The sequence below is a fragment of the Nyctereutes procyonoides genome, unplaced genomic scaffold, assembly GCF_905146905.1.
Source record: "Nyctereutes procyonoides isolate TBG_1078 unplaced genomic scaffold, NYPRO_anot_genome, whole genome shotgun sequence".
In the NCBI taxonomy this organism is placed as follows: domain Eukaryota; kingdom Metazoa; phylum Chordata; class Mammalia; order Carnivora; family Canidae; genus Nyctereutes; species Nyctereutes procyonoides.
Genome location: NW_026575157.1, coordinates 3,600,686 through 3,625,069, shown reverse-complemented (window position 1 = coordinate 3,625,069; position 24,384 = coordinate 3,600,686). Strand labels below are relative to the sequence as shown.

Below are 24,384 nucleotides of genomic sequence, written 5' to 3'. Positions count from 1 at the left end.
GGCCCAGGGCATGATCCTGGAGTCCCGGGATCGAGTCCCACGTCAGAGTCCCTCGATGGAGCCTGCTTCTCTCCCTGCCTGTGTCTCTGCCCCTCTCTCTCTCTCTCTCTCTCTCTCTGTGTGTGTGTGTGTGTGTGTGTGTCTCTCATGAATAAATAAATAAAGTCTTTAATAAAAAAAAATCTCTGAGTTTGGGGCCGCTGATGGCTCAGTTAGTTAAGTATCCAACTCTTTGTTTCAGCTCAGGTCATTATCTCAGGGTCATAAGACGAGCTGGCATTGGACTTCACATTGGGCATGGAGCTTGCTTGAATTTCTCTCCCTCTGTCCCTCCCCATCCCCTACCCCAATGCATGCATTCATGAGCAATCTCTCTCTTTCTCTCTCTCGCCCTGTCTCTCTCGAAAAAAATAAAAAATCTCTGAGTGCCCTTATTTTCATTTATTCACTAACTTATTTAAAACCACTTAATGAGGGATCCCTGGGTGGCGCAGCAGTTTGGCGCCTGCCTTTGGCCCAGGGCGCGATCCTGGAGACCCAGGATCGAATCCCACATCGGGCTCCCGGTGCGTGGAGCCTGCTTCTCCCTCTGCCTATGTCTCTGCGCCTCTCTCTCTCTCTCCCTCTGTGACTATCGTAAATAAATAAAAAAAATGTTTAAAAAAAAACACTTAATGAGGAACAATTTACTACATTAAAGTGCTATTTATAATGATCCGTAAATTCCATAGGTATTTTGTGGGATATTACAGCTTTCTTCAGCAACTTTCTAGCTCATGCCAACTATCTCTTCCTATGTCCCCTAGCTACCTAGGACTTCAGTTTTCCACAAATATCACCTAGATCTGCCTTTTACTTTTCTAGGAAATCATCCTTTCCTATTAGAACATCCACACCCATCGATATCCATTCACCCTGCCCCACTTTGACTTAATCTATGTATTTCCTTTAGAAACAAATTCCATGAGCTGTATCATTGGGAAGTCTCTGATCATTTATTTCACATTAAGGTGAATTAATTTTTCAGATAACAGCTTAATGTGTTCTCTTCCTAAGGGTGTTTGCAATTAAAATACAAGATAATACAGGCTAATGGTTTGAGCAAACTAACAATGTTTTAATCGGGTCATTTCAGACAAGAGAGTATAACTTTCAGAAGGTGTATATTTGGACAGACATAGTTATTGTGACCGCTTTAGTTTTTCTGTGACTTTGTGGAAGGAGGCAGTAATTAGCCACTCTCATTTACATTCCTTCCATCTTCCTTTCCTTCCTTCCCTTTTTCTTCCTTTTCTTTTTTCTCAGTCTATCCTCCCCCCACCCCCAACCCCCGGGAAGTTTTCTTCTCTAACTTTGTTCTCTGATAATTCAGGGAAGGATAAAGGAAAATGGAACATCAGAGGAATGAAGAAATGGCAGAACAGGAAAATAAGTACAGTAGTTCCCCTTGTCATACATCCTAAGACCCCCATTAATACCTTAGATACTATTGAACCCTACATATACTATGGTTTTTTTCTTATACCTACCTACTTATGGTAACATTTAATTTATTAGTTAGGCTCAGTAGGAGATTAACAATAAGAAAATAGAACAATTACAATAATTACTGTAACAAAAGTTATGTGAATCTGGTCTCTCAAAATATCTTATTGTACTCACCCTTCTTATGATGATGTGGAATGACAAGATGCCTACATGGTAAGATGAAGAGAGGTAAATTATGTTTATGTAGGCATTGTGACATGGCCCTAGGCTGCTGCTGACCTTCTGACATACGGAAGGATCATCTGCTTCGAAGTCCAGCTGACCACTAGGACCAGAAAGTGAAACTTCAGATGAGGGGGAACTACTATATTGCAGTGGCCAATATGCCTCAATTCATGGAGCATTTTTTTTCAATATAACTGGATCCACTTTCTCAAAGTTAGCTTATCAGGCAGATTGAGAGCATCGAGTTCCACAAATATTTGCACCTTGGCTTTGCCACTTTTTCGTGAAATCTTGTCACTTCAGTCTCTTTGAAATTCAGCTTACCCGTACATGAAAGAGAGAAGATAATCCTTACTTGGAATTGCGTCTAGCATGGAGAAGGTGAAATGAATGAACAAAGAGTGAATGATGTATGACTGTACAATAGTGTTGAAAACATTGAATGAGATAATATATACAATGTGCCTTGCATAGTAATTAATATATCGTGGGTTTATGTCTGTTTATGTCTTTCCTACACAAGAGAGGACCCAGGAAAGTTCAGCTAAAGTACCTACTGTCTTTAAAAACCTAGTAAGTTTCATCTGACCACTGAAACTTTCTTCCAAGTCTGGGTCTGTGTCATCTGGGCATTATCCACACACGTATCTCACACCAGCTTCCTGGGTGAACTATGACTAGTACTAGATGGCCCTGAATGATCATATTTACTTCTATCTTCTCTTATCCCTTTCTTTTCTCATTTAAATTATCTAGTTGGTGTGAATTCTCTTTAGGGCTCATATGCTATAAGAAGGCAGACAGCTACCTGGATTTCTAATATTATTGAAGGGAGGATTCTGTAAGAAGTTTGCTGTCCCCTGTCAGAAAATGTGGATCCATGACAGAACACAGTAGAGTATGACAAATCATGAGAGACAGAAACACAGGAAACTGTGGCAACATTGGTTGCCACAAGAAAGGAAGGAAGGAAGGACTCAGAAGGAAGACACTGGTGAGAATTTAGATTAGTATGAACACATAAGTAGGGAGAAGGATTATAAAAAAGCCTGATCTATCAATATTTCACTATACAGAAACTGGCCCTCTTATATTTGGAGTTGGCAATTCTGATTTTCCAGCAAATATTGAGCCAGAAGAAGAATCAAGTCCCAGAAGATTAGAGTGGAATGACTTCATATCCTTCTCTGAATTGCAGGTTGCTTTTAATGCTTTTAAAAACCAGATCCTGAGTGATATAGCATTGGATGACATTAGCCTAACATATGGAATTTGCAATGTGAGCCTTTATCCAGAACCAACTTTGGTCCCAACTCCTCCACCAGAACTTCCTAGTAAGTAACTATAACATGTATTTAAATCATTAATATTTTCAAGTAGATCTTCCTTTGACTTTTTAAATTATCTCAGCCTAACATTTTTTCACAAAAAAGGACTCCAAAATATAAGTAAAATGGAAGTTAGCAAAATATTACATATTATACATACACTTACAAGGAAATCACTCAGTACTTTGTTATGCATCATATTTATAATAATTTTAGTATATTTTTATTTTTAAAATAATGAAGATGCTAACTTCCATTTTGTTTCCACTAGTATATGAACTAATGCTGTATTGGCCATGTAGCATGGCAGATAGTCTTTTGGGAAGGAGCCTTAAGATTCTCATTGTCTTCTTAAAGAAAAATGTTAAGATCTCCAGAGGAGTTTGGTTAAGCTTGAAATCCACCCAGTATATTTCCAGAATAATTTAATAATAATCATTGGGCTTAGACTTTTTCTATACAGACCAAGACCACACAAAAAGTTTGTATCCTGAAATGGTGCTTTTGTAAGACCCTACAATGTGCTCCCTTCATGGAGCCACTAATGTGTTATAGTTGAGCAGTGACAAGGATTTCCAATGTCCTGTGGAGTCTTTTAACACAAAAGAACAAAATAGTCTGTATCCACCTGTGCTCTTAATTCAAATTAGAAACTGACATTTCAGAGGAAAAAGGGGCATTACTACCCATCTTATCATGTCAAAGGAGACAATAACTTCATATCACTTTCTGACTATGGTATTTGACAGGAAAAAAAAACATATAATGATAAATTATATCAAACATGTATTTTGCCTCTACTTGGATGTCTTCACTGCACTATAGTTTTGATATTAAAAAATCCCTTCTATCTTTGGATTATGGCAGTTGGAAACTGATCTAGTTCTACAGCTTTGCTTATGTCAGACCTCATGGATGTTTTTGTTCTGCTATGGCTCTGAGCCCACAAACACAGCACTTTTCCCTTTTTTCATTTCCTTCCAAGTGCACTTGAAACTCTTCCCATAATCACATCAGGAAATCAACTTGGAGAACATACCCAAATTTGACTTTACTTCTAAAACTATATATTTTTCTGCTCTTAATCTTTAAGACAAAAAAAAAAAGAAAGAAAGCAGACTTTTCAGATGAGAAGTTTTAACAATTGAAAAGGTCTACAGATAAATGACTGGTGTTTGAGAACACATAACAAGTGAATTGTCGTTAAGATGAGGATAGTAATTACATTGTCATACTCGTTCCCTGCCACCATATTGAATGTGCAGTTACATTCTATCAAAAGGCTAGTTTACACTTAACCATCTTTTGCATTAGCATGTTTAGATGCTTGTATGGGCTATACAAAAATTCCTCAGTATTTCAAACATTCATTCAACTTTTATAAATAGCTACTATATAATAAGCACTGCATAAGAAATATAATATGGCAATACCAATGCATGGAAAAAAATTTAATCCATGTAAATAAATACTTAAGACAATATATAATTTTGTGCCCCTAAAAGTAATAAATGAGAAAGTAAATGATAGACTTTGGAGAAGAAAGTGTGAACTGGAGAAAGCTTTAAAGAAACATTAAGAGACAGGACACTCATAAAATTGAGACAGGACACTCATAAAATTTAAACAAAAGCAGAAACGTAGCATGCCTTCTCATATATATTGGTCACAGAATTGTGGCAAGAAGTGAGTTTCATGACACCAAACTCTGAGTGTCACTTACCTTTGCTTCACCAGTGTCTGACTGTTTCCTAACATCACACAAATAGATGATTAATAATATTAGATATGAACTAAATCTTCCTCTCTCTCTCTCTCTCTCTCTCTCTCTCTCTCTCTCTCTCTCGTTGGCTACAATTTTCTTTTGGCAACACAAACATTTTTGTCAAACAAAATATTAATACCAGAACTGGAGCAGAACTCAACATCAGTGCAATAATTTGGGCCATCTGTCAATCTTTAAAAGTAATTGCTTCACTTTATTTTGTATGAATGCCCCATACCTTACCTGTCTATTATACAAAACATTCTCATGCAAAAAAAATTAACATTCTAATTATTAAAGTCACTACTAGTTTGACAAATAATTCCTATGGATAACAAATATTAGAAACATCTTGCTATTTGACATTTCAGTCATTTAAAATAATTTTCTTAATCCTTTCTGCCAGTGTGTTCCTCTATTTATCAATAAGTGGTCAAGAAGAAATTTTTCTAGTAAAAGGAATAGTTTCATAGGCTTTACTTTTTTAAATAACAATCTCATCATTATCTGAAATAGAAAATGTGAGGGCAGCCCGGGTGGCTCAGTGGTTTAGTGCCGCCTTCAGCCCAGGGCGTGATCCTGGAGACCTGGGATCGAGTCCCAGATCGGGCTCCCTGCATGGAGCCTGCTTCTCCCTCTGCCTGTGTCTCTGCCTCTCTCTCTCTCTCTCTCTCTCTCTCTTTCTCTCTCCCTGTCTCTCATGAATAAATAAAATAAAATCTTAAAAAAAAAGAAAATGTGAGATAACTTCTGTACATAATGTCAAACATACAAATAAAACTTTAATATAATTTCTCATATTAATATTTTAGTCAGAAAAAGAAAAGAATAGCACTTCAATGTCAAGGTAACATGCTATCCCTGCATATTTTAAAAGGAAATTATAACGGTAGAATAATCTATCTGATTTTAAAATATAAACTTTAGAATTTGCCCAAAGTATATTTGTTCCAGTTTCCAAATGGTTCACTTCAGGGTAATATTTAGCACAGCAGAAAATGTTAATTACCATCAAATGCATTCTGAACAATTTCATTCTAATGCCATTTGCAATTGGTTCAGTGAAATTCTTATGTGAGCAGAGCTTTTCTGGTTCCAGATCACTGATTTGTTTAAGCAGAAATAAAAGGAAACCATGGCTGACTGGCTAATAGCCTTTCTTTGGTTCTTACAGGGCATTTAAACAAGAAAATAATCCCAGATCAGTAGCTGACTAGCAAAATTCCTCCCTTGTTCCTAGGGATCCACATCGTGCCCAGTTTGGGGAAATGTTCAGTTCAGTTTTCATACCTACAGGGATTCTTCATTTTGTGACTTCGATCACCTGTTGCTGAATTAGCTCTACAGTTGTTGCCCTATGACTTCAACATAAATAATTTAAATGTGGAAATTGTATTGTGAACACTTTTCAAAAGCAACCATTCCATTACACAAATATTATGTTAATTTGCAACACAATTTGGGCGATTGATGATAATACACCTACTGAATAGAATAGGTATATACAAAAAGGAATCCACACTTCTGGCCCTTAACTTATTTCTGTAGCTGTTAAAACTATTTAAGAGAAAAGATACAAGCTCTAATTCTGGCTATTCTAATAGTCACTTTTTATTTCTACAGTTTTGATATACTTGGCCATTATTTGGGCCATTTTCCATTTCCAAAGACAAAATCAAAGTTAATTTGGCAAGTTTCACAGACAGGACATTCATTTAATTCTTCATATAGAAATGAATTGGCACCTGTCTACTTGTCTTATAATTATATGGGGGCTGTATTCTTGCAGAGCTGCTTGCCCTTCATATCATTAGTGTGACTTGATATTTAATTCCCTAGCAAATTCCATATTAACTGCACTCATTTGCTCCTGTATCAGTGTGTTTTCATCTATTCTGTTTTGTTTTCACCTTTTTATGTTGAAAACTAATAGCCTATTTGTTGGCTAGATTGCTATTCATTACAAATAAAATGTAGACTATAAGGAATGAAAATTTGAACTTCATTGTCATAAATTTAAGATAAATATTAGTATCATGGCTGGTCACTGGAACCTGTGAATGGAACATAAATTGTGATAAACTGAACACAAAATTTTTATGGGATTTTCCATTTTATACAACTTGAATTTTTAAGATGTTATCTGTAATTGCGTAGGACTTATCTATTACTATGATGATGAAAAATAGTCGCTGATCTTAACAATATTCAAGCATCAATGAAAGGCATTATTCCTCAAGGCACACCTATTATTTTGCCACAAGCATCTTTAATTTGAACCCTCCTACTGTAAGTGGGAGCTGGGCTCTTCTCTTTCTCACCTCACATTGACACATATCTCATGAACGTCAGAGGCTTAAGCATGGATTAAAAATGACATGCCTCAAGAAAAATATCTATCCTTGACAACCACTTGCAAAATACTGCAAGCTATTTACATATTGTATGTAGTGAAAATCCCTGCTGGCATAGTAAGGAATTAATCAGAATACAAATCTTTGAGAGAACAGCTTCAAGAAAAGGAAAAATGAAAAAGTTTCACAGCTGTGAATAAAATTCCCTGTACCAGACAGACAATTTAACTCTCGTTCTCTGGGTAGGAGTTTATCTAATGACACAATATGATTGTGGTACCCAGAAGTACATTTTCTGAGTCTTTGGCCCCTCTAATAAGGAGCCCATCTCCATTATAGCAATACCACCATTAAAATAAATTGTGTCTTCATATTTAAAATGGCTGAAAGTACTTTTCCCAATCCCTTACCATCATTTATATACAGAAAATAACTGAGAAATCTTACCAGGCCAAGGATCAGAGATATCTTACTGGCCAATTATTTGACATGAAACTATATCTGATATTCATTTCAAAACAGTTATTCTTAAATATTTCAGAAGAATGAATTTTCTAATGCTTCTGTTTAGTGGAGAAATGCTAAGTGAACTGTCTTGACAGGCTTAACAATTACACTTGACAACATTTATGTACTAGGTGTATATTTATTAAAGTCCTATTATTCATCTACACATAATGTACTGCTGTGTTATGTGAAAATTCAATACATTCTCCAAAATATCAGTGATTTACTCTATTAGGAGAATACAACTTTGAGATCTTCCTATTCTTTGAGGAGAAAATAAGAATGATGGTTTAAAATCAGCAACAACAAAACAAAAACAAATCCACTGGCCACACTGGCTATGTTTAAACTAGTGAAACAGAAGAACTGGTTTTCCCCAACCTGCAATCTGCAATCTGCAATGCTAGACTTTGCCTTGCAGAGTTTTTATACTACCCCTCCCCATTAGCTGCACAGAGAATAGAAGGGAACATTTCATGTAACTAAGAATTATTATTTTTATTATTTTTTAAAATATTTTATTTATTTATTCATGAGAGACAGACAGAGAGAGAGAGAGGCAGAGACACAGGCAGAAGGAGAAGCAGGCTCCACGCAGGGAGCCTGATGTGGGACTCCATCCCGGGACTCCAAGATCACGCCCTGGGCCGAAGGCAGTCGCTAAACCACTGAGTCACCCAGGGATTCCATCACTAAGAATTATTAAAATTAAATGAGTATGTGTAAGTGGAAGTTGAAGGTTTGTAGTATATACTTCTTCAGAAATCTTTGCCAGGCAGTTAGTCACACAATCAAGGAGAGTATTGACCTCAGATATAGGATCATACAATTCCCTGGCCTTTCATTCATTCCTTCAAGTGGAGAACCTGCCCTCTTCCTCCTTATCACTCTTTTTTTGGTTCAAATACCTTCTTTATTTTTTTAAATATTTTATTTATTTATTCATGAGAGACACAGAGAGAGAGTGAAGCAGAGACATAGGCAGAGGGAGACACAGGCTCCCCCCCAGGAAGCCCGATGTGGGACTCTATCCCCCAATCTGGAATCATGCCCTGGGGCAAAGGCAGAAACTCAACCGCTGAGCCACTCAGGTGTCCCCAAATACCTTCTTTAGCACCGTGTGTACACTACCTCCTTCCTTCTAAATCCATCCATCATTGACCTTACTTGTTAGCATTTTCATCCATGTTCCATTCTGCCCTCCTTCTCTTTGTGTATACAAGCCTATGTCACGTACCGTCAAGTGGCATTCACTTGCCTGTGGCTTAGACCAGACAGTGAAAAGGATGCAGAGTTTAATCAACCTAATAGGAAGACATATTGAGGGGTGAGGGTGAGACAAACCGAATTGAAGTCTTGAGTTTGACCCTAAATGGATGTGTACAGCATCAGCAAGCAACTGAATACTGCCAATGTTCGTATCGTCCATTTAAAATTGAAATAATGAAGTAATGACCTAATCCATGTGTATGTATTAAGAATTCATATTGAATATGTCAGGTAATGTGTAGGCACTTTTCATAATTATGTCTGATTTTTATAACAACCCTGAGAATCTCTAATATATATCTCTTTTATGTATGAGAAAACCAACTCTCAAAAAGACAAATAGATAACTCAGAGTGACAATTTTAATCTACCATCTCCAACACATCTTCCTTTTATACACCATTTTCTCTCCCCGCTTGAACCAAAGTGCATGGAAACAATTTGCAAATTATAAGGCTTTGCAAGAGGTTTTATTATTCTTGCTAAGTTCATCTGAGTCTGGATCAGCCCGCCCAGGAGACCATGTAAAATAGACCAGATTTACTACCTTTAGAACCGGATAATAAGGCAGCACCACTGTTGGACCACAACCGCCTCTCTCTGTTCAACTGGAGTACATTATGAAACCCAAGTTTAAGATGCTTATTACATACAAATTTGGAAGAAGCACATGAATTGAAAAGATACACATAAGTGAGACACAAGACATGTAAAAGAGGAACCAAAAAAAAAAAAAGAGTATGACCGAAGGACTGCAGAAGGTGTAAAGACATTTCATTATCTCTCATATAACTTGATTTGTCTTACTGAGAGTAAAGAATTTTGGCATCCTCTGTCTTTAAGTAGAAAAAATATATATGAATCTCAGTTTCCTATATTCTTAGAATTAGATTACTTTCATTCTTTTGATTTTAAATGTAACATGTTAATACAAATAAGATAGAATTAGGATCCTTGAAGTAGTTGATGAATCTTTATATTACCTTAGGATTTTCTTCCAACAAGCAGGAAGATAAATATAAAGTAGTTTAAGAATCTCATAAAGTTAATCTGCCAACTTGAACCATCTTAGTTTTAACTAGAGTTTCTGTGCTGTATTTTTTCTAATGAATTTTTTCCCAACCTGACTCCTGGACAATGTCAAGTATCAGACCAGTGTCAGCAATTATTTAGCAAGAGAAGTTTCAGTTTGTCTCCCTTTCTTGAGAGTAAAACATATACAGTATACAGGATAGTGAAGCTGTCTCTCTACTGAGGAAAAAGAGACGGGGGAGGGGGGCGGGGGAGGTAGAAAAACAAAAAGAAAGAAAACAACAAAAGAAATGATAGAATGAATGATTTACTTGTCTTTCAAATAGGAGAATGTCAAATTTAAGATTTGTTCCATTATCGAAATTCATTATTTTCTATATCAGGGATCAGATACCTTATTTCATAAGGCCTACTTATAAAAGATGCTTAGCAAAATTATTCCTTGTCCAAATAATTTTGGGAAATGCTGCACATGATTACACCTTCTCGGAGATTCAAAGAACTGAACAATATTTAAGGTTTTGAGAAGTTCTTCTGAAAAAGAAGTGGAGACCTGTTAGCCTGCACCTTTCCCTTACTTAAATTGCAAGGTTTTCATTTACACAAACTATAAATTTTATGTGCCAAAATCAGTATTCCAAGAAATACAATTGGGAATTTGCTGCATATAATATTATCTCTCTGAAATAAGCATTGTGTTACTAATGATTTTTCATTGTTTTCCTTTTCTCTTTTTCAGCTGACTGTGGAGGACCTTTTGAACTGTGGGAGCCAAATACAACGTTCACTTCCATGAATTTTCCAAACAGCTACCCTAATCAGGCTTTCTGTGAGTTGTTTTTTTTTCCCCAGGCCATGAAAAACAGATGTATATATCAAGGCTCGATACCCCCTTTGATTCAGCAAAGTGGCTTATAAATTTGACAATACTAAGTATACCTACCACGTCTATGAGATTGTATAATGATAACAACAATAACAATAATAATTACCAAACTTACTTAGCATTTATTTCACACTAGGCACTGTGTTAGTGCTTAATATGTTATTTCAGTCAATTCTTGCAATCACTCTTTGAAGAAGGTGCTATTATTTTAATTCTCAAATCTAAAAATTTAATAAAACCAGTAAGTGAAAGTATCTTATTTCAGATACTGCTCTCTTAATCACTCTTCTTGATTATGCATAAAATATATATAACAAATTTACAATTCCATAGAGTCAGTGGGAAGTATAAAAAGTAAAGGGCCAATTGTGACATCCACACCTTTTGTAAATATATATTACTGTCAATAAAGCATGCAGCTAGAGTAATGTAGTTAGATTCTCAGGATAAAAAATCAAATACATGTGCCTGAGTGGCTCAGTCAGTTAAGTGTCCAACTCTTGATTTTTGCTCAGGTCATGATGTCAGGATGGTGAAATCAAGCCTGGTGTCAGGCTCTGTGGTCAGTGAAGAGTCTGCTTCAGGATTTTCTCTTATTTTTCTCTCTGCTCCTCCCCCCACTTGCACACACTCTCTTTCTCTCTCTAAAATAAATAAATCTTTTTAAAAAGATGAAATTATGAAGATTTACTTAAAAATCTTAAGTCTAGAGAGAAGATGATAAAACTGCACAGAGCCTATCTCTTGTCAATATTCTAACTGGAGGAGCTCATTCAAGCTGCATAGAAATTGTATTAAAGATGCCAATTCCCCAGCACAACCTACAAATATTTCACTTCGGTAGGTCTGGGAAACAGACATGTTTCCTCCCATGGCTGCACCTAACATAGCAACCCCAATCTAAAAGGAGAAATCTACCAGTGAAAGAAATGCCCTAATGACAGTGAAAAATGTGTTGTTAGAAAATGTCAACTTTTCTTCCTTCAAATGACCCAGAGATAAGTAAGTATCACTTTCATAGGAGAATAGAGCCACTATTCCAGGGACTTATCTGATCCAAAAAAATAAACAGCCATGAATCTAATTTGACTTGTATGAGGAACCAGAGATTATCATCTCTACTTCACATTGAAGACATCTTTTAAACATATCATTTGTACAATGTACTGATCTAAAAATTCCAAAAGTCAGTGGAATATTAAAAGAACAATCTATAGAAATTTATTAAATTTATTGATTTATTAAATAAATATTTATTGGGTACTTTATATGTTAGGCACTGAAGTGAGAAAAGAAACAAACATAACAAAGTCTAGATGAAAATGTGGATAAGTTGTCAGGCTTTACACAATGCCCAAGCTATTGTAACAATAAGGGAAAAGGCAGGATGCCGTGGAGGGGCATGAGGTTCATACGAAAATTCAGAGAAATTTGAAATTCTCAAGAGAGTCAAGCTTTTGAGGGAAATCAAAACAAGTGTGTTATAAACTGTGTTGTCATATATCACTTCTTCATGTGTGTGTGTGTTATGTATTACATTTAAGGTGTTTGGAATTTAAATGCACAAAAGGGAAAGAATATACAACTTCATTTTCAAGAATTTGACTTAGAAAATATTGAGGATGTAGTGGAAGTCAGAGATGGTGGAGAAGATGATTCTTTGCTCTTAGGTAAGTCTGAGATTTAAATATTGTGAAAGTTGTATGGCTCAAGAGATTGGATTGATGGAGAGAGCATTTCCCAATAACTGTAATCACTCTTTTGCAACTAGCAAAATGAAATTACAACAGCAGAGTAACATGTCAAATTTTATGTGGAGCTTCCAAAATGAGAGTGTTTGCAATAATAACAGAGTAATATTCTTTTTGAGCATTCTTGGCAAACCAGAATTAATATTTTTGCATTAGCAGTTTCTACCGACTGTATTAATTCGCTACAGTAAGCATTACTCCTTGGAGACTAAAAGCTAAAAGACACACATTACTCATAATATGCATTATGTGTACATCATATTTCCAAAAACAGCTATTAAATCCAGTTTTGTTTCACTTCAAACTAAAGGAACAAATTGTGTTTTTATGCAAATATTTTTTATGATTTTATTTGCATTTATTATTACTCTGATTGTGTCTCCAGTACCAGTTGCTTCTATGTAAATATCTGAGAATTATTCAAATATTGATCAAAGTTGATTTTTCCCTATTTTCTACTGACTACTATTTTTCTTAAATAAACATGGGGAAAGTATACTATTCCAGAGGAAATTCTGGTATGTAGGTCATAAAATACATGGTAACATAATAAAAACCTATCGATCAAATGTCATGGCTAATATCCTTTTTAACTACTACCAATTTTTAAGAAAGCATCTCTTGATAAATAACACATTAAATTATGAAAACACTTATAGGGTCAACTGGAGTGAATGAAACCACACACTTCACGAGTAAAAATGTTTCATAAAACTGTGCTTTGAACTCATATTAATCATTTTCCACAAAATCTGGCCAGGTAGCTATGCAATCAGGATGCAATCCCATGAACACGGCAACCAATGGAGGAAGACAAGAGGGAACTTTCCATAACAGTACAGGCACAGGGTGATGGAGAGGGTTTCCAGTGATATTAATCCATCACTGTTTACACAGGGTTCTTCAGAAAAATCCCACAAAGTTCTAAAGTGCAGGCTTCCTAGAAGAGGATTTTGAAAGCCACACATAGAACATATCAACAATGAAAATCTCAGTGAGGTTGGGAGGCTAATGCTAATAAGAACTGAAGAAATTCAAATATTATATTTGTATACATAGTTATAAACATATTTTGAGCTGTTTTCCCATTTTTAGTTTATATTGTCCTTCTAATGAAAGTTTCAGTGCTCTCTTTATGCTCTTTCTCTCATAAATAAATAAATAAATAAATAAATAAATAAATAAAATCTTTTTAAAAAAGAAAATAATAGGGTTCTCATGGTCTAAGAAAAATTTATTTTCATCATTTCACCTCTTAATATTTATATCAGTCATTAAAAAGTAAATAAAAATTCTGGAGGATCTCAGAATCATAGTTTTCAAAGTTGTAAACAAGAAGTTCTTTTGAAACAGAATCACTTTCAGGGATTCTAATACATAAAATATCTAATAACATGAGAGATGCCTGGGTAGCTCAGTCAGTTAAATGTCCAACTCTTGATCCGAGCTCAGATCATGATCTCAAGGTTGTGAGATCAAGCCCTGTGTTGGGCTCCATGGAGCCTGCTTAAGAGTCTCTCCCTCTGTCCCTCACCCACTCTTCTCTAAAAAATATGTATGTGTATATCTCTAATAATATGAATGTATTTTTTAATTAGCCTAAGACTTCATTGTGTAGTAGAGAATATTTCATTATTTATGAACCCTCCAAAGCCCAGGACTTCATGAAAAACATTTTGAAAACCACCACTTAGGTTTATATTATCTGTCTCTAATTAATCCAATCCTTCAGCTTAGGCTAATGATTCAACTCACAAAAAATATCAAATAAATTTGGACAAAAATTTACTAAGGGAAGCTATAATCTCCATTGTTTTATAAAGGTCTTTAAAACCAGTCATGCAATCATTTTCTTTTTCTGGGATAACATGAGCTTTGAACAGTAGTGGTGCTAAGCCAGATAATATTGTAAACAGTATTAAATTATAGAGCCACAGAAATCTCAAGCAATACTGGAAAAGATCAATAGAGAAGTTGGCTTTCTTAGAAGCAGTGTCCAAAATCTAAACAGAAGTACACAATTATTTACGTGTGGTTGCTTCTCGAGCCGCCATGCTGCATGTTGCATACCTCTAAAAGATGGAACTGATAAATGGGTATATTTTCTTCTACATTCAAAGTATCATTTTAATGATTATCTTGTTTTCATTTGGAACAGCTGTCTACACAGGGCCTGGGCCAGTAAAGGACGTGTTCTCAACCACCAATAGAATGACTGTGCTTTTCATCACTGACAGACAATTGGCAAAAGGGGGATTTAAAGCAAACTTCACTACTGGCTACTACTTGGGGATTCCAGGTATGTGCACTTGGGACTGCATGTTGCGTGTAAACTTTTGGAGCAAAATGACAAAAACATACAGTATTTCAAAGCCTAAATATGACTTCTGTGTTTGCATTTGAATGTATTCATTCTTTCTCATCTTATCAGAGATTTCCTTCTTCCTGTATGTCCACATAATCACTCCCTAAGTCACTTCAAAACAGGAATCCATATCATTTTCAACAAATTTACTTGCTCTTCTATGGGATGTAAACTCATGAATTTTGTTCACTTAGGGGGGCATTTTAAATGGTAAAAGTGGGGTACTTGACACTATGGTAAAAGTGGGGTACTTGACACTATGAAGGAGGACTATTTGTCATGTCCCCTTTGCTAAGAGCATTTTCAGAGAGCAGCAGGGAGTCAGACAAGTGAGCTGTTTGGATTCCAGCAAGATCCAATTAAAAAATTAACATCATTAACTTCTTAAAGACAACCAGTATAAAGCCCCTGCCAGGAAGGATGAAGGAATTTGATGCTGATACTACTGGCATGCACAACCTTCTTACCCTATATATTTTTTATATCATAACATAATCAGCAGGAAAAAACTAACTTGCCTACCTGCTCATCATGGATATATCAGTATCTCTATACATGTAGGTGGGGGTGTGATGTAACTCATTGCATTTGACAACCTACAGAGAATTTGTGATCACTTGCTGCTCCTCTTGACCTATGATTTTTCTTATATTATTGCTCCTCAACTGTGGTTCTCTCCTTGTGCAAATATGTCAGAAAGATGGAATGCATGTCACTTCCTTTATCTATCTTTCTTTTTCATAGGAGATCGTGGTCAGTTTGTCTTCAACTAGAATGTCTAGAAAAGTTGTGGGGTCAAAGCAGGGATCTTCATCTGGCCTGTTATCTAATCTCTGTTCTTTCACTCACAACAAGCCTAGACTTTTGACTCCATCTCTGAAAGTTGTATGCTTTTAGCTTACTGCAAGGCTAATCCGTATCTTGTCTACCCTCTGGACATGAAAATAAGCCACATCAATTATTATCCAACTTACTTAGGTAGGAGTGAGTGGTAGCCCAATCAACTAACCTGCTCTTCTGGATTTCATGATTGGTTTTAGAAACAGCTGCTTGTTTATAAGCAACAAGTAACATGTGTCAATCAAAATATTCAATTAATGAAATAAGCAAACAAAACATTAAAAACTATGATAAATATATAGTATAATAAGATAGAAATAAAGACTTCGAGACCTACTGAAAATTAGATTTTACCTTAAAATACAGTCCAAAAAAAGAAGAAAATATAGAAAATGATATGATTTAAAATTATTTTACTTTACAAACTAAAATATTTTAAAATCATATTCATAATTATTTTTCAAAGAAGTAAAAAAGAAAATACAGTGACATGAAAGTAGGAATAGATGTTATATATTTATGTAAGTATATGTTTATATATGTATGTATAATGACTAAATTCCAGTTAACATAGAATGTCATATTAATTTCAGGTACATAATTCATTGATTTATCACTTATATATAACACCCAATGCTGATCACAAATACCCTCCTTAATTCCCATCACCCATCTAGCCCATCCCCCACCCACCTCCCTCCATCACCCCTTAGTTTGTTCTCTATTCTTAAGACTCCCATGTGGTTTGCTTCCCTCTCTCCCTTTTATCCCCCTCCCATATTCATCTGTTTTGTTTCTTAAATTCCACAGATGAGTGAAATCATATGGTATTTGTCTTTGACCAACTTATCTCACTTAACATAATTATTCTCCAGCTCAATCGACATCATTGCAAATGGCAAGATTTCATTTTTTATGGCTGACTAATATTCCATTGTGAGATATATATATATACATATATATATATATATATATCACAACATCTTTATCCATTCATCAGTCAATGGACATTTGTGCCCGTTTATACTTGCATTATCAACAATAGCCAAATTATGGAAAGAGATTACCCTTTTGGATCAAGCTACTGGTTCTGTTCCATGATAATTTTGTTGCTACTGATTTTACTATGATAACCATGTTTGCCTGGCAATATTTTTTTTTTACTCCCGTGCCTGCCAATATTTTAGTCCAGTTTTTTCTCTTTGTGGTGTACCTATTATTTTAATTTAAATTTAATTCAACATTTGATTTAACTCGTTAATCATTTGATTTTCTGATGATATTTTTATTTTTTTAAAGATTTATTTAATTATTCATGAGAGACACAGAGAGAGAGAGAGAGGCAGAGACATAGGCAGAGGGAGAAGCAGGCTCCTCGCAGGGAGCCAGATGTGGGACTCAATCCCAGGATCACTCCCTGAGCTGAAGGCAGATGCTCAATCGCTGAGCCACCCAGGCATACCTTCTGATGATATTTTTAAAAGGTAGATGAGTAACAAACAGATGAGAAAAAAATTATGTATAGGATTTAGTTCTTCTAAGATAAAAAAGACTTTGGATGTATATAGTTGGTAAAACCTAATTGGTTCTTATTGTTACATAGAAAGTAATTGTCACATAGAGAGTAAATGACATAATAAAGAATTTTAGTTAATAGTAGAAAATGCAAAATGGTTTCAGCATTATTTTTTAACTAAAATTATGACTTCTAGTTTTTTAGGAAAAAATAATATTTAATTTTAGCCTCTAGTATTTTGCTAAACACCTGCCCCCTAAAAATGATATTACAAATAAGTTGCCCTTAAGATATTTGGAAAACCATGGCCCTTTATGAGCAGAGGACTTTCCTGTTGAAACTACCACAGCCAAATTATTTTTTCTGATTTGATTAGAGGTCTTTGTTCATGCCATAAACAACAAAGTTTTTTGGTTGATTGAATACCTATTCAAACACTCTGGCACCAAAATATCCACATTTCCACAAAAATTACTGCACAAAAGTATGATCAAGAATGCAAAAACAATAGATAAAGAGATGGGAAAGTGTGAATACAGGAAAAAAATACCTGCAATGGGCCTGCAGGAAAAAAAAAAAAAAACACCAAGCCACAATTTGAAATTTGAAAATAATAAACATTCCCAAATGAAAAGAACCAGTCAAAACTAACAGTGACAGATATAAAGGGAGAAAATTATGTATTTTGACCAAAAAAATCACAGTCTTACTGTTGTCTGTAAAAATTTTAATAAGCAGTAATCAGTATTATAAAATTTACTATTTAAACTTTTAAATTTCAAGAGGGATATATTTTGACAAATTCCTAAACAGAATAAATATAATCATTTTTCAAATGTGTTAAAAATCAAATCAGCTTTGGGGTTCCAGGGTGGCTCAGTCAGTTAAGCATCTGACTCTTGATTTCTGACCAGATTTTTTTTTTTATTTAAGAGAGAGAGAGAGAGCTCACAAAGGATAGGGAGAGAAAGAAGCAGGCTCCCCACTGAGCAGGGAACCCAGTGTGGGGCTTGATGCAGGGCTCAATCCCAGGACCCTGGGATCATGACCTGAAACAAAGGCAGATGCTTAATGACTGAGATACCCAGGTGCCCCTAACCAGGTCTTGATCTCAGGGTCATGGGATCCAGCCCTGTGTTGGGCACCTCGCTCAGCAGGGAGTCTGCTGGAGATTTTCTCTCTCCCTCTCCCCCTGCTCCTCCCTTCTCTCTTTCTCTTTCGATCTCTCTCAAATAAATAAATAAATCTTTAAAAAGTCAAATCAGCTTTACATATTACTCATTTCATGATGAATACTTAAAGACAGTATAGTGGTATTTTGAAGATTTTTTCGAGAATTGAATGTATGGGCATCAATATCACCTATTTGGCATCTGCCACCTATTATTTGAATGCAAAAGAATTAATTCTTCAGAGTATCTTAAAGTAGTCCAAGAAAATATCTAATACCTACTCTGGGTCTCCCAAATTTTTTCCAAGAATGATGTCATGGAAAGAACTTTTGAAAGAGTATTATTTTTTTTTGAATCATTATATTGTATAACTGAAGCTGAAACAACAATCTATTTTAACTACAGGAATTAAAATTAAAAACTTAGTTTAAAAATCTGAATTAAGAAAAAAGAGAAGAACTGAATAATTTTTCTATAACTATATAGAAATGGCCAATAACTACGTGAAAAGATGTTCAACATCACCCATCATTGGGGCAATGCAAATCCAAGGCACAATCAGATATCAACTTACACCTGTTAAAATGGTTATTCTTGAAAAGACAAGTAATAAATAACAAGTGTTGGTGAGAATGTGGGGTAAAAGGAACCCGTGTAGACTATTTATGAGAATGCAAACTGCTACAGCCACTGTGGAAAACATTATGAAGATTCCACAAAAATAAAAATTAGAACTATTTACATAATCCAGCAATCCCACTTGTGGGTATAAATCCAAAAAAAAAAAAAACTGAAATCGGAATCTCAAAGAGATATCTGTACTTCTATGTTCATTGCAGTGTATTTACAATAGCCAAGATAAAGAAACAACCTCAGTGTCAATCTACAGATAAATGGATAAAGGTCATGTGGTGTATTATATTCACTGCAATACTATTCATCCATGAGAAAGAAGGAAATCTTGTCATTTGTGACAACATGGATAAAACTTGAGGACATTATGCTAAGTGAAATAAATCAGAGGAAGACAAATACTACATTACATCATGTAGGTGGAATCTAAAAAAGCCAAACTCTTAGAAATAGAAAACAAACAAACAAATAAGTAAATAAAAAAGTGTATTTTTAAAGAAATGAAGATGAATTATAAAACCAATTGAACTAATGAGATAAAAACTTAACTCTAACCAATAGAGAAATGGATTTTTTCATAGATTTAAACAATTGAAATAATTATTGGGCATTCCACCATCCACAAAAAAAGAAACCATACAAAATTTTGATACAAAATTTTAGAGAAGTGCTGGTCTTTTTAAAAAAAAGCTTAAATCTTAAATGAGAACAATGGAAAGAGATGGAAAGAAAAGATCACAAAAAGGAATACAAAAACAAATCTCTTCCACAAAAATATTACAGTTAATGGTTTTTATTAGATTTTTATTAAATAGAACACCAAGGATTTTGAAAAATATCACAACAATTCTATTCAAGATAAAAGCCTAAAAAGCACAACCTATGACTTCCAATGCTTCTATCCACTGATACCAAGTTTTTGGTGTAGGAATTGTTCATGTTTGTTTACCCATTTGCTAGATTGTAATAATTATGATTATGTTATTCAAGAAATAAGTCATTTAGAAAGAATTCCTGACTGAAGCTAGAGTGGACGCTTCCATGACCATCACTGTGTGGTGAATATTCTGGGAATGTGGTTTCCCATCTTTCATGGACATGGGACAGATGCTGCTGGGTGTAGAAAATGGAGTGAATGAGTCATCATCAGCACAATCTTCTCCCAGCGGGATTTTTACACCAAAAGACTGAAAAGCAATTATAGAAACAGGGAATCGGCAGTGGAAGATAATCAAGCTGGTAATGGAAAGAGAGATTGAGCACACTTAACTGTTTATATGGTGCCCTGCTTTGAGGATCATTTTAGAAAGAAGTATAAAAGGGATGTCAAAAATTTTCAGCATTTATGTACTTCATTTATCTTCTGAGGTATTTCAAGGGCACTTTCCAATGCATTCAACTGAAATATAAAACAATTGTATAACATATTTTTGTATCACCTTTCCTTATCCTATTTTTAGCATTTCCTTGTAAATTAAACTAGAACATATGAAATATAGATTTATTAAGATCTGTCTCCCATAAATGTCCCCTCATTGCTCTTTTCTGATACTCAGGGTCTTAATTTGGAATTCAATAGTGCTTATCAGGCAACTGTGAAAATGGCAGCTGATTACATTTAGGGGTTTAGAGCCCTCCCCAGATTGTGTGGCGTGTGCCTTAGAGATCAATTCAGTTCCATTTAAAGCCAAGCATATGTTGATTAAATGAGGCAGGGCTACTGGAGACTTCATAAAAAGAAGATGGGAAAATTCAATTCTTGGCAATATTTCTTTTTCCCTCTTTCACTATGGGCATAAAATGATCGGAAGTAAGATTTCAGAGGCCACAGAGAGTTAGACTTTTGGATTAAAGACTTCTTAATGAAGCTGAACTGCTATATGTTGCAAAGAATTGGAATCCAGTCCATGCATGTAAGGAAAATTTTGAAAGAGTTTATTCATACCTTTCCTCAGAATTTATAATCTCTACTCAGTTCAGCAACAATAGACCATTTTGCCCCATTCAGTGTTTTTTCATTGATGCATCCATTTTACAGAAGCAAATTATTTTTTTTTTCTAGATTCAGGGGATCCCTGGGTAGTTCAGCAGTTTGGCGCCTGCCTTTGGCCCAGGACGCAATCCTGGAGTCCCAGGATCGAGTCCCACGTTGGGCTCCCAGCAGAGAGCCTGCTTCTAGCCTCCTCCGGTGTCTCTGCCTCTCTCTCTCTCTCTCTCTCTCTCTCTATCATGAATAATTTTTTTAAAAAAATCTTTTTTGGGATCCCTGGGTGGCGCAGCGGTTTGGCGCCTGCCTTTGGCCCAGGGCGCGATCCTGGAGACCCGGGATCGAATCCCACGTCGGGCTCCCGGTGCATGGAGCCTGCTTCTCCCTCTGCCTGTGTCTCTGCGCCTCTCTCTCTCTCTCTCTCTCAATCTGTGACTATCATAAATAAATAAATAAAAAAAAAATAAAAAAATCTTTTTTTTTCTAGATTCATAAGGTATAACTTCAACATCTTCAGGATAGAGTGCAAAAATTACAATTTTCAGATCTTTATACATGTATTCATATTTTCATTTAGAAATTTAAATTTCCATTCAGTAAATATATGCTTTTACAATAAATATAGCCTGATGACACTAGTAAGAGTAAATTTATCAATAAGCTTATTTATGATTAAATTATTGGCATTGAGAACTCATCTTTACATAATGATTTTAACAAGCTATGAAAACAAAATAATGAGATAATTTCAAAATAACTCATGGTGACTAACATTCTCTATTAAGATATTTAATCATGGATATATAATTAGGCTGTCAGCTTTTTAAATAAATATAATGTATATCAAAGTTTAGATTTAAAATAGAATATACAAATACAAACACATGTATCCCTAGTTTTAAGCCTTCTTTCTTTTTAAAGGAAAATTAATAGTGGATAAATAAAATATAAAGTCAGTTAAAATATTAATGCTGCCTGTAGAATATGAAATTATCTTCACCCATTTATCATCTCACTAATCTGGTTAAAACCTATGTGTTTGTGAAACAAATTGATAATTACATTTACAAGAACATCCCTAATAGTATTATAGTTGATATACGTAACCTACTTCTCTCACTGGGGTAAAGATTTATAGAAACAACTGGACCAGCCATGTCTTCTTTAAAATATTTTTTTATTAATGTAAGTTAGATTTGGGTTACAAAATGCAAACTTTTTCAAAGTTTAAGATAAAGTACAAACAGCTCCAATTATTGTTTTCAGATACCCAAAGGAAAAGATTAAGTATGATTTCTTGTTGGTAATCTGGAGGGGAAAGTAGCACAAAGGGCACTTGGAAATAAGAATGTTAACTTAAGTATCAGCTAAAGAGGTGCTTTCTAAGTGTTATTCTTTTTGCTCTTAAGAATATTATTTGTTGAGCATTCAATATACTCATACTGGTTTACCAAATACATTTCTTTTTTTCAGCTGACTCTCTGAATTCACCTAAGACATAGTATTTACTCCTATGAGACGGTAAAGAAACTAAAGCTCTGGGCAGCCCAGGTGGTTTAGTGCCGCCTTCAGCCCAGGGCCTGATCCTGGAGACCTAGGATGTCAGACTCCCTGCGTGGAGCCTGCTTTTCCCTCTGCCTGTGTCTCTGTCTCTATGTCTCTCTCTCTCTCTCTCTCTCTCTGTGTGTGTGTGTGTGTGTGTGTCTCAGGGATACATAAATAAAATTAAAAAAAAAAACTAAGTTTCAGGGTAACTTCTTTGCTCAAGTTTGAAAATAAACATAAATCAATCAATCAATCAATCAATAAAGAAAATGGCTAAATTGCAGACCAAACCAAGGCCATAAGATTCCAGAGCTTATGTTTTAGTCAACATTCAAATACAAATAAGCATATTTTATCTTTATAATTCATAGAATCAATTTCTGTTTACAAATCAATAGTTTCCATTACCCAATAAATTGCCCAATTTAAAAAATATATTTATTTGAAATCATACTTTTGAAGATCACTTTATATTGTGTCAGCTCTGTTACTAGTGTTCGTACTGGTCTTTGAGCCCTATTAATCATTTAATATAAATTAATCCACTTAATGTTTAACAGTTACTACTGATTTCCCACTTTAGGCATGTAAAGATGAAGAAACAAGGTCTATGGATATTTCAATTATTAAAGTGTATATTCAATTTAAAGAATGGACTCGATAAAAGCGCAAACAGAAAAAGCTTTCTTTTTCTCCACCTACTTTATTTCAAATCTCCCTTTTGGCCCCTGGATATTTCAAGTGGACCACCTCACTCTTCCAGTTATTTTAGGTCTTAAATGTTCTTAACTGGGTAATTAAGATTCACTTTTATTTTTATTTTTTTTTAAATTTTTATTTATTAATGATAGTCACACACACACAGAGAGAGAGAGAGGCAGAGACACAGGCAGAGGGAGAAGCAGGCTCCATGCACCGGGAGCCCGACGTGGGACTCGATCCCGGGTCTCCAGGATCGCGCCCTGGGCCAAAGGCAGGCGCTAAACCGCTGCGCCACCCAGGGATCCCAAGATTCACTTTTAGATATTAAGATGTACTGTCAAATTGAGCATCAAAATTTTAATATCATCTGGTTCAAATTTTCTTTTATCTCCCAGTTCTGATACAAATCTTAGCCTAACAACTTAAGGTAGAAGACCCTAGAAATATTGCCTTTGACTCACGTTCCACATTCTTTCCCTTCCATCTTCCTATACCTGTAGTGTTCAAGGAGAGGCAAACAGGAAAAATCTATCACCACTGTGTTTTTCTTCTGGCTAACGGTGGCTCCTGGCCAAAGACTAGCTCTTTTGTAGAACAGAACTGTGGGTTCTTTGGAGCATTCCTCTCCCGCTCTCCTTCCCCATGACTACTGCACTGTAGGCAAGAGTAGTACTCTTCCTAAGCAATCTCCTCTAGTCCTACTCAGTTCCCAATTCCCTCCCCGCCCACCAGGTTCTGCTTCTCCCTCTGCCCGTGTCCACTTTGTGTTGGAGCATGCTTATCCTGTCAGGCAGCTGTCACTCAATTACATTCCCCAGTGCACATTGGCCAAAAGGAAGCTCATGCACTTTTCCCATATGGAGAAAATGCAGGCTGTTTCCACTGCCACTCTCTCTCCAGTCCCTAGCTACCCTCAAGGGAAGCTCCAGCCTAACTTCTGACTTTGAATTCGTTACATAGGAAATGAACATAAATCTTCATTTGTACAGCTACCTGCCCACAAACTTTAAGAACCTAGA

General features: G+C 35.3%; 1 protein-coding gene across 1 annotated transcript in view; it reads left to right on the top strand.

Moving 5' to 3' along the window:
- The window catches only part of TMPRSS15 (transmembrane serine protease 15), a gene marked incomplete at its 5' end in the record, with an annotated part of 108,712 nt that overhangs the window by 40,923 nt on the left and 43,405 nt on the right, over positions 1-24,384 (top strand). The window contains 4 exons of the mRNA XM_055313813.1: positions 2,912-3,047; positions 10,708-10,797; positions 12,399-12,524; positions 14,764-14,904. Coding sequence (XP_055169788.1) covers positions 2,912-3,047; positions 10,708-10,797; positions 12,399-12,524; positions 14,764-14,904 — 493 coding nt within the window. The remainder of the gene's footprint in view (positions 1-2,911; positions 3,048-10,707; positions 10,798-12,398; positions 12,525-14,763; positions 14,905-24,384) is intronic.